Source organism: Microtus ochrogaster, chromosome 2, assembly GCF_000317375.1.
Source record: "Microtus ochrogaster isolate Prairie Vole_2 chromosome 2, MicOch1.0, whole genome shotgun sequence".
NCBI classification, from domain to species: domain Eukaryota; kingdom Metazoa; phylum Chordata; class Mammalia; order Rodentia; family Cricetidae; genus Microtus; species Microtus ochrogaster.
This window is the reverse complement of record NC_022010.1, coordinates 23191363-23202825: the sequence shown is the minus strand read 5'-3', so window position 1 is coordinate 23202825 and position 11463 is coordinate 23191363. Positions and strand designations below refer to the sequence as shown.

Here is an 11463-nt window from a genome sequence, read left to right as displayed (position 1 = left end):
CTAGCTCTTGTAGACCAGGCTGGCCTCGAACTCCCAGAGATCCGCCTGCCTCTGCCTCCCGAGTGCTGGGATTAAAGGCATGCGCCACCACCGCCTGGCACTAATTTATGTTTTTGAGACAGGGTCTCACGTAGCCAAGGTAGCCTCAAACTTACGGTGTAGTTGAAGATGACCTTGAACTCTTGATTCTCTCACCTCGACTTCCCAAAAGTGTTGGGATTAAAGCCGTGCATTCCCACTGACAACCGCATCTCTACACATTGTCAATCATTCGTCCCTGATCTCTGCATAGCCTTTCGGGTGACTCTTTCCCAAGTCAGAATTCTGCGGGACACTGACACAGCAGTAAGGCCCTCGGGAAACTCCCACGGTCATGCCCTGACTCACATTACGCTATAGGACCGGACCTTGGTCTTGCTTCCTCCTTTGGACCCCAAAGCTTTCCCTAAAGGGTTCCCTTGGGGTCTCTCTAACTTTCTGCTCTCTGGTTGGGTACAGGATGTGACAGATTTATTTGTCTTCTGTTTTTATGGGAGACAATTTCATTGTGTAGCCCTAGCTGGCTTCGAATCTGCCAGGGTGGCCTCAAACTCAGCGATCCACCTGCGTCTCCCTCACGAGTGTGGAGATTAAGTCACGTACCGCCACTCTCTGAAAGCCTGAATCGTCGATTTGACTTCATCTACAATCACTTTGGAAGAAAGAATCTCACTGAAGGAGTTAGACTAGGCTGACCCGTGGGCATGTCTATAGGGAGACCTTCTTGACTACACTGAGGTGGGCAGGCCCAGCCCACCGTGGGTGGCAGCATTCGCTAGGCAAGGGATTCTGAGCTAAGAGTAAACAAGCTGAGCGCTGGCACGCATGCCTGAATTCACTGCTTTTAGCTCTTGACTGAGGGATGTAATGTGACTAGCTGCTTCAAATTCATGTTGCTTTGACCTCCCTACAGTGACGGACTGTAACTCGGGATTGTGAGCCAAATAAACCCTTTCTCCCTTAATGGGCTTTTGTTGGTACTTTTAACACAGCAAAAGGAAACGAAACTAGGACAGGGGCTTACTCACCTCCTGAGCTTAAACCGTATTCGGTGGCTGTGCTCCAAAATGGCCATGAGCGCCTTGGGGTCATACTCGGCTGGCCTCCGGAAGGCCAGGCCCTCAGGCAGTCCCTGCACGGCCAGGAGCCCCGGCTCCCTAAGCAGCCTCTCGTAGGGCAAAGGTATCACACTGGCCCTGCCCATAGCCTCACCTGTCAAGGAGCAAACAGTGAAGCTCAGTACTGGCAGGGACTTGGCTAGACACACTGGGAGTCAGGCAATGTGAGGTGACTCCCCCTTGGAGAGGGACTCTGGGTCCCTCGTTGCTGCAGACGTGCTATAAAATGAACACCAGCCTGTAGATGTGTTCTGTGGATGCCTACTGTGTATGTCTGAGGACGGGAGAGAGGAGACAGGAAGGCCCTATGCCAAGATAGTAGACTGACCTTTGCCAGGGATGCTACACCGAATTTTAACCTCAGGTTTAACCGAGGGAAGATAGCCTCGGTCCCAGAATGACCAGGAGGCAGAAGTGGAGGACCATGGGGTGGGGAGGTGGTTAAGAGGCGGCTGCCCAGGAAAGGGAATTTCCCTCCTGCGAGTTTGGAGCTGGAAAGGGGCTAAGGCATAGAAAGACGTGTCTCACAGAGGCCTGCTCTACTGGGTGAGACGGGAAAGGGCCAGGCTGTGTGGGACTGGGACGAGGTGCATGGGGAACAACTCGGTAAAGCTGGGCAGAAGTGTGCAGGGTTGGACTGGGGCCTGAGCAGGGTAAGGGCAGGGCTGACCTGGGGAGGTCATTGCTGGGCAGCTACACTGGGTGAGGCTGGGCTAAAGTGGTTAGGGCAGGGCTAAGCAGGGAAGACAGAGCGGGGCTGAAGTAGGCAGAGCTGGGTTGAGGGCAACCGGATTGGCTTAGAATGTAGCTGGGTGGGGCTGGGCAAAGGTGGGTGGGCACAGCTGGGCAGGGTGGGGCTGGGCAAAGGTGGGTGGGCATAGCTGAGCAGGGGTGGGCTCTAAGCAGTGTGGAGTTTGATTGGTCTTGGTGGAGTATGCCTGGGTGGGGCACAGATACAAGCAGCTGGGCAGAAGTGGGCGGGGCTAGCCTGGGAAGGGCGAGGGCAGTGCTGACGTGGTTGCTGGGCAGGGCTAGGCTGAGGTGGGCAAGGCAGGGGTGAGCTGGGTAGGGCACAGTCAGACGGGAGTAGGCTGAGTTGGGTGGGGTGTGGCAGAGCTGGGATGAGGCAGGTGGGGCTAAATTGGATTTGGCAGGGAAGGCCTGCGCTGAAGGGGATGAATAGGGACGAGCAGGACCAGGTAAGGGCCCAGCAGCGGTGGGCGGAGCTAAAGCAGTTAAGGCGGGGTTGAGACTGGCCGAGCAGGTGGGGCTAGGTTTGAAGAATGGCTGAGTGAGGCTGGGTCAAGGTGGATGTGGTTACGCTGGGAGGGCACGGCTGGGCTGGCCTGGATATGGTGGGACTGGGCTAAGGAGGTTAGGCTGGGTCAGACACTACTGGACAGGGCTAGACAGGATGGAGTGCAGTTCGATCGAGCTGGGTGGAGTGAGGCTGGGCTGATGGGCGGGGCCGGGCTGAGGTGGGCGGGGATGATCTGGAAGGGACTGAACTAGACAGGGCAGGTGTGGGTAGGCTGGTCTCCCGCCCGCCCCTCTCCGGAATGGAATGAGGAAGGATCTTACTATAAAGAACATCAAACACTTCCTCTACCATCTTCTGCAGCAGGTACACATCCGAGCACTGCTCCAGCGAGGACCGCGGGATGCTCCGGCCACCACCCTCGGAGCGCTGCACCTTTTTAGGGTGTCCTGCTTCTGGATCTTTCCATAGGGGTCCCCCTGAGAGACGAGAGCACACGAACCATAAACTGCTGTTAAGCCCCCAGAGTCAGAGGCACCAGTGAATGAATGAATGAATGAATGAATGAACGAATTAACGAACGAACGAACGTGAGTACCCTGCTGAGAGCCAGCAAAGACTGCAGGTCTCAGTCTGGACACGCACTTGCTGGCTGGCTTCAGGGTTGTCCTCTCCCTCTCTGAGCCTCAGTTTGCGATTGCTCAAAAAAGCCCATCAAGTCCGGCTCGGAACTGAGACGCCATGAACATCTGCTTCACACACTCCATTCTATATTCATGCGAACCCACGCTCTTGCTACCCACCTAAGCCCTAGTTTTCTGCTCCGCTCACATGGAAAACAATGGAGAGCCGGCAACGGTTAGTTTTAAATGACAATTTGCCACAACCCAAGAAGGATGTCTCCAATGAATCATCTAGTTCCGTGGTTCTCAATCTGTGGGCCATGACTCCTTTTGGGGGAGGGAGAGTCAAACGACCCTTTCACAGGGGATGTCTGAGACCACGGGAAAACACAGACATTTACAGTACAATTCATAGCAGTAGCAAAATTACAGGTATGAAGTATCAACGGACATGATTTTATGGTTGCAGGGGTCACCACAACATGAGGGTTGCAGCATTAGGAAGTTGAAAACCACTGATCTAGATCAATTGGCCTATGGGCATAGACATTAAGTAGGGAATCATCTTGATTGTTAATTGACCCGGCCCATCACGGGCTGCACCATTCTCTAGGCAATGGGGTTCTGAGCTATAGGAAACAGGAGAAAGTTCCACGAGCGCAAACGAGCTCCCTGCTCTTGACTGGATGTGATGGGACTAATTGCTTGAGTCCCTCCCTCTGAAATATGACCGCAACCTGGAATTGTTAGCCAAATAAACCCTTTTCCCCCTCAGCTGTATTTTTTTGTGTGTGTGTGTGGGTGGGAATGTGAGGGGATCTTTATGAAATATTCTTTTAGCTTTGGGGGATAGAGTCTCCCTACGTGGAGGAGGGTGACCTTGAATTCACAGAGATCTGCCTGTCTCTGCCTCCCAAGTACTGGGATGAAAGTCGTGCCTGCAGGGACAACCAAACAGGACGGACAGGGTCTTCTGGTCCCTTCCAGCTTGGAGCTGGCTCTCCTTGGAAACCAAGTTTGAAACAAACTATCCTGATTCTGAATGCTATAAATAGGGACTCATTCTGGCTGTGGAAAACAAGGCACACTGTCCCCTAAAATGCTGGGAGGGGCTACAGGACCCAGCCACACCCACTACTTGAATCCAGCTCCCCCCAACCTTAGAGACAGTACAGGCTGGGAAAGCAGAGTAGGTGGAGTCTCAGGCTCCTGGGGAAACAGCTACAGGCTCTAGCTCTAGACCCCACTAGTGACACATGAGGACTGGATAGATCTGGGAGGACTTATCTTAGGTGTAAGGCCCAGGAGACCAGGAAAATTACTAACAAACCATCAACAGCTGGTACCTGTGTGTCCACAGAGACCCCTGGTGGTCCCTGCTCTGGATCTATCTCCTTGACTTTGAAGGGAGAGGGAAGAAAGAGCAAGGGTCTGAGAACTGGAGTCCTGGCCTTGAACCACGCTCCCCAGGGTGGCTATTCTTGGTTGTCGTGGTGACCCCTATAGGCTCTTAGATTTAAATGCCTGGTCACTAGGGAGTGGCACTATTTGAAAGGATTGGGAGGTGTGGCTTTGCTGGAGGAAGCCTGTCACTGGGGGCAAGGTGCTGCCTGTGGACCTGGATGTAGAATTCTCAGCTACCTCTGCAGCGCGATGTCGCTTGCATGCCACCATGCTTCCCACTATGATAATGGGCTAAACCTCTGAAACTGTAAGTCAGCCCCAGTTAAATGGTGTCCTTTATAAGAGTTGCTGTGGTCGTGGTGTCTCTTCACCACAATAGAACACTCACTAAGACAGTGATCAAATTGACTAAATCTGGAATTAAGTAAAATCCAAATGGCTGGGGACACCTGTGAGAGGTTTTTTCTTAATTAAATCATTTGAAATAGAAAGATCTACCGCTTCTAATCGGATCTTTTTTTTCCTGTTTTATTTTTTTATTTTATTTTGTGTGTGTGTGTGTGTGTGTGTGTGTGTGTGTGTGTGTGTGTGTGTGTGTATAAGGTGGGGTTTCTCTCCGTAGCTTTGGTGCCTGCCCTGAAAGTAGCTCTGTAGACCAGGCTGGCCTTGAACTCACAGAGATCCGCCTGCCTCTACCTCCCGAGTGCTAGGATTAAAGACGTGTGCCACCACCACCTGGCCCTAATAGGATCTTTGAGGAGGGAAGATCCACCTTAAATCTGGGTCACGCCTTCTGTTGGCAGCCTATATAAAGGTCACAGAAGCCAGAAGCTGACATGCTCTTTGCCTGCTTGCTCTCACTACCGCTAGCAAGTTCACTCCTTCACTGGCACCAGAGCCTACCTCTTCGGGATTCTGATGAATACTGAAGACCAGCTGAGACATCCAGCCTCGTGGACTTAACAATAACTGAATTTGTTTCAGCTTTTCAAGACAGGGTTTCTTTCTGTAGCTTTGGTCACTCTGTAGACCAGGCTGTCCTTGAACTCACGGAGAGCTGCCTACCTCTGCCTCCCAAGCACTGGGATTAAAGGCTTGCCTGGGCGATTCTTCTCAACCGGTTGGATCCTTGAACCTTCTGAAGCTACTCTAGTAAACTGAGTGTGTGTGTGTGTGTAATAAATTAGTTTTTCCTGTAAGTTCTATTCCTCTAGTGAACCTCGATTAATACACACACCTTCCAAACTGGGCTAAGCCCACCGTGCCTCCATTTCTCATTGGCACACTATGGGTGACATTTTCATGACCCTCTGGGAAAAGTATTGAGGTTTCAGGTCAATGAACCAGCATGAGGTGTTGTTTGGGTTTGCTGTTGCTGGGGATGGAATACTAGGTAAAGCACTCTACTGCTGAACCACCGCCTGGGGGATTCTAGGCTGGCATTCTACCTCTGAGGCCCACCTGACCAAGAGCCATCCATCGTCCACAGCCCATGCATACTGAGCGCTTCTTACCCCAAAACAAACAACAAAAACAATGTCACCCCATAAGGCAGAGGTCAGGGGAAGAGACCGTGTTAAGGTCATACACTCAAACAGCTAAATATCTTAGCTGGACAATGGCTGGTCTCTATCCTCAAATATACTAAGTCAAGAGGTAGAACTGGGGCCGGGAATGTGGCTCATTTGGCAAAATGCTCACCTAACATTCACGAAACCCTAAGTTCCACATCAACACCCAATAGACCAGAAGGAATGAGGAGTACCTTCTGTTCCTGAGCAGGCACAGGCCAGAGAACCAGGAATTCAAGGCCAGCCTGGGCTACAGGAGAACCTGTCTTAAGACAACAGAGGGTCAGCAAGATGGCTCAGCAGGTAGAGAAGCTTGTGGAATGGGGCTGGAGAGATGGCCCAGTGGTTAAGAGCACTGACTGCTCTTCCAGAGGACCCAGGTTCAATTCCCAGCACCCACATGGCAGCTCACAACTGTCTGAGATCCAGACCTTCACACCAATGCACATAAAATAAAGTTGAATAAACCATAAAAAATATTTAAAAAAAAAAAGAAGAAGAAATAGAAGAAGAAGCTTGTGGCTAAGCCTGAAGATCTTATTCCTGGGACTAACTCTGCCAATTCTTCTGATGTCTGTATACAGCACGCACATGCCCACATACTTGCACACACTATAAATAGACCAGCCGGGCAGTGGTGGCGCATGCCTTTAATCCCAGCACTTGGGAGGCAGAGGCAGGCGGATCTCCGTGAGTTCGAGACCAGCTTGGTCTACAAGAGCTAGTTCCAGAACAGCTAGAGCTCTCAAATAGAGAAAACAAACAAAGAACATATCTTAAAAAAAAAAACAGGTAGATGGGTAGCCGAGAGTATGGCTCAGTAGCTCAGTAGCGCGCTCTTGTTTAAATAGGCACGAAGGTCTAGGTTCGATCCTCAGCACTATTAAAGAGCAGAGTAGAATCAGGTGACTGACTGGGCCTCAGTGTCCCCTCTAAAAATGCGGACATGGATGTGGCTAGCGGTAGGGTTCAATGACAGGAGTCGCTGACCGGTTCTAACAGACTTCATTGGGAACAAACATGTCTACTTCGTCCCTCCAACAGGCTCTGGGGACTAGACAAAGCGGGAGACACAGGGACAGGCCAGGGCATGGAGAATGTGGGGTACTCACGGCAGAACCTGAGGAAGTCTGACTGCAGCTCCTTCCGCGTGTTCAAAAACATCCGTCCCTTCTCGGTGCCCACCACGAAGACGCTCTCATTGTGTACCGCCACGCAGGCCACCTCCGTGTTCAGCTTGGAGAGCGCTGAGCACTGTGGGGTGGGGGAAGGTATGTGAGTGAAATCAAGACTAGCCTGGCCTGGCAGTGGTGGTGCACACCTTTAATCTCAGCTCTCAGGAGGCAGAGGCAGGTGGATCTCTGTGAGTTCGAGACCAGCTTGGTCTACAAGAGCTAGTTCCAGGACAGGCACCAAAGTGACAGAGAAACCTTGTCTCGAAAAACAAAACAAAACAAAACAAAAAATACTGTAATCCAGCACTCAGGAGGCTGAAACAGGGTGATGAAGAGCCTGAGGCTAGCCCGAGCTACAGAGATGGGGCTACCGATGAGAGATGAGCCCTCCAGCCCACATGGTCCCTTTGTACTGGGATACAAGGTAGTGACAGCCCTCTCTAAACAGTAAAAAAGACAGGCACCCTGCAGCCTGGAGAACGTGGCAGTAGAATTTCAATATACTGGTTCTAGGAAAAGGATCTATCTCTATAAGCAGGGCCATCCAGATGGCTCACTGGGTAAATTTCTTGTCTTACAAGCACAGAGACCTGAGTTCGATTCCCAGGACTCCTGTGTAAAAGGCTGGGAGTAAGGCTGGGCGGGGGAGGGTGTTAGTGGGAAAAGCCTGCAGCGGACAGTGAGCCTGGAGGTGTCAGTGGGTAAGGCATGCGGCAGAGTGAGGCTGGGGGTGTCAGTGAGTAAGGCATGCGGCGGACAGTGAGCCTGGGGGTGTCAGTGGGTAAAGCCTGCGGCAGAGTGAGGCTGGGGTTATCAGTGGGTAAAGCCTGTGGCCGACAGTGAGCCTGGGGCTGTCAGTGGGTAAAGCCTGCAGCAGAAGCGTAGGGATAAGAGTTTGGATGCCCGGCACCTATGTAAATGTTGGGTGACTGTGGCAGTCCTTCTATCGCCCCATCAACTGGGAGGTGTAAGCAGGGGACCCCGGGAGCTAGCTGGCTAGGGAGTCGAATTGGCAAGGTCTGGGTCCAAGTGAGACATCTAGAACTCAACAGATGGAGGAGGACACCGGATGTCAACCTCTGGGGCTGTAGGCTTTGTTGGGTGTGCTGGCTCCTATCTGTAATCTCAGCACTCAAGGAGGCTGAGGTAGGAGGATGGCCATGAGTATGAAGTCAGCCTGGGCTACGTGGGAGGCCAGCCTGGGCTACAAGGTAAGTTCCAGGTCATCCTGAACTATAGAGTGAGATTCTGTTTCAAACAAACAAGCCAAGAACTAAGATAAACTAAGATAAAAACATGTATGCATACAGTACATGCACCCACATATAAACATGCATACATACAACATGTGCACCCCACCCACCCTCCCACCCAGAATTCTAGGTGGCTACATCACGTTGGCTTACTTCTGTGGCCCCAAGTTATAACCAAGAATACAGTATGAAAATCCTGGAAAGCAAAAGCCTGTGGCACACAGTTGGCACTTAATAAATGCTGGTCTTTGTGCCAACTAGCACTTGAAAAAGTTCTGCTGCAGATTAATCCTGTTGTACATTGTGTAGATATGTAGCTCTCATTAGCTTAATAAAGACCAACTGGCCGATAGCTAGACAGGAAGAGATTAGGCGTGAGAGCCAGACAGGGAGAATGCTGGGAAGAAGGGCAGAGTCACCAGCCAGATGCAGAGGAAGCCGGAGATGAATGTGCCATGTTGAAAAAAGGTACTGCCGTGTGGTAGAGCACAGATAAGAATTATGGGAGCCGGGCGGTGGTGGCGCACACCTTTAATCCCAGCACTTGGGAGGCAGAGGCAGGCGGATCTCTGTGAGTTTGAGACCAGCCTGGTCTACAAGAGCTAGTTCCTAGTTCCAGGACAGGCTCCAAAACCACAGAGAAACCCTATCTCGAAAAACAAAACAAAACAAAACAAAAATTATGGGAAAAAGCTAGTTAGTAACAAGCCTGAGTATCAGCTAAGCATTATTTATAATTAATAACAAGTCTCTGTGTGGTGATTTGGGAGTTGGCTGGCAGGACAGAGCTGACCAGTGCGTCAGAAGACCCCCACCTACAAAGATCTGTGTCAACCTCTCTGGGCCACAGTCCCACCTCTTAGCCAAGCAGGAGTCCCTGGGGAGGGCTGAGTTCAAGGGCAGCCTACAGCGTGAGAGACCGGCTCAGGACAACAAAATATAAATAGCCCCCTGCGGCTGGTGGCGCTGTCCATCAGGGCACAGGTCAGTCATACTCACCATCACCGACAGGTCAGTGAGGTTCAGGACACATGGGATGGCCACTGTAGAGAAAGAGCTAGCACCTAGCTTGTTTCTGAGGGTGTCTCCCACCTCAGGCCTCAATATGACCTTGAGCAGCCCACAACAAGAATGACCTAAAAAGGAGCCCCCGCCCCACGCTGAGGAGACCAGTGACTGTACTTGATCACTCTGTGTGACCTCAAGCGAGGTGCTGCCTTCTGAGCTTCCACGTCATATAAAAATACTAATTGATGCCAGACAGATCTACCTTTTGTTTTCGCTTGCTTTGCGCGCGTGGGGCTGGGATTCGAACCTAGAAGAGCCCACTCCACAGTGTTTAAACGTGCTTTATCAGTGAGCTCAGTCTTCTTTTAGGGTTTTACTCTGTAGACCAGGGCGTTCTCAAAATCAAGATCTTCCTATTGCAACCTCTGACTGTGGGATTCCAGGCATGTCTGCGTATGAACATCCATACGTACATGGATCCATACATACATATCTTGGTGTCTATACCCAAGTTTGCATGTGTGTGTGGCGGCCAGAAGAAAACTTTAGCTGTTGTTCCTCAGACACTCACCATAGAGTCTAAGGCGGACACCAGGCTGTTGATGAGCTCGTCCTTGCGGGCAAAGTTGGAATTCCAGCGCTCAGACCCGCAGCCGTTGGTGGGGATGTCACAGTGCTTCCCCAGCAAGGCCATGGTCACCTAGAGGAAAGAATGGGAGCAGAGTGGGTACTGGGCATAGGGTACACTTGGGTAGGCACACCTGGCTCCCAGGGTCACCTGGAACTCACAAGAGGGACAGACTGCCAAATGGCCTTCCTTCCCATCATTCAAGGGCCTCAAAGGTTTGACAGGGATTTGAGCCTTCACAGGCCAGAAGAACCATTAGGGCAGAAACCTGCAGAGATCTAAGTGACTGATGTATAACCTACTTCCTCCCATCTGAAACATTTTCAGAGAGTTTAAACATTCCCTCCTAGGGGGAGGTTCTTGAAACTCAAGAACAAAGCAATTTACATAACTCAGGAAGCTCAGAAAGCTTACAAGACCAAGGAAACTCAGCTGGTTACAAAGTGCTCAGGAGGTTATAAGATTGACAGGCCCCTCCTAAAGTTTATAAAAGGCAGAGAGCAATTGTGTGTGAGGGGATGGAGCGAGGGATACAGGACGCTTCTGTTGAGCTGTCTGTAGCTCATGCAGAATTCCAGAGAGGCAACTTTTTGTGAATGGCATCAACCATGCTGAGGGGGGCTTTCCGGTGATGCAGCTGCTTTTGAATCACCCCCATTACAGCAAGAAACCCCTCCCTCACCCATTGTGGTGGTTTGAACAAGAATGGCTCCCACCGGATGATATGTCTGAATACTTTATCCCCAACTGGAGAACTGTTCGAGAAGGATTAGAAAGATTAGGAGGTGTGGTCTTGGTGGAGTGGGTGTGGCCTTACCGCAGGAAGGGTCTGGGAAAAAGAAAGCCCATTCCTCCCCAGTCCTGGCCCATCCACTGAAGAAGCAGGATGTGATTGCCTCACTGAAAAAGGTACCGAGCCATGTGGCTAACATAGATAAGAATAATGGGTTAATATAAGTGATAAAGGTTAATAAGAAGCCTGAGCTAATGGGCCAATCAGTTTATCATTAATATAGACCTCTGTGTGATTTCTTTGGGGGCTAAACGGCTGTGGGACCTGGTGGGAGGACAGAAACCAGGCAGGACAGAATCCTCAGTCAACAGAAGGGTATCACTAGGGGTGGGCTTTGTTTGGTATTTCCAAAGTTCTCTCTCTGCCTGCTGCCTGTGGATCAGGATGTAAAGCTCTCAGCTACTGGTTCAGGGCCATGGCTGTCTGCTTCCTGCCATGAGGGCCACGAACTAACTAAGCCTCTAAAACTGTAAGCAAGCCCTCAGTGGAATGCTTTTCCTCTATAAGTCATCTTATGGGATGTGTCTCCTCACAACAATATCAAGGACATCTACACTTTTGTAAGTAAGCAAAACTCCCTCCTTCCCTCCCCC

General features: G+C 51.0%; 1 protein-coding gene across 8 annotated transcripts in view; it reads right to left on the bottom strand.

Annotated features, from left to right (window-relative positions):
* Gtf2ird1 (GTF2I repeat domain containing 1) overlaps positions 1-11463 on the bottom strand; it is a 91496-nt gene that overhangs the window by 43938 nt on the left and 36095 nt on the right. For all 8 annotated transcript variants that reach the window (XM_026785134.1, XM_026785146.1, XM_026785123.1 and 5 more), the window contains exons 2-5: positions 10021-10149; positions 7126-7267; positions 2739-2894; positions 1068-1251 (exon numbers count right to left, since the gene is read on the bottom strand). In XM_026785134.1, the coding sequence (XP_026640935.1) occupies positions 1068-1251; positions 2739-2894; positions 7126-7267; positions 10021-10143 (605 nt within the window). In that variant the 5' untranslated portion in view covers positions 10144-10149. The remainder of the gene's footprint in view (positions 1-1067; positions 1252-2738; positions 2895-7125; positions 7268-10020; positions 10150-11463) is intronic.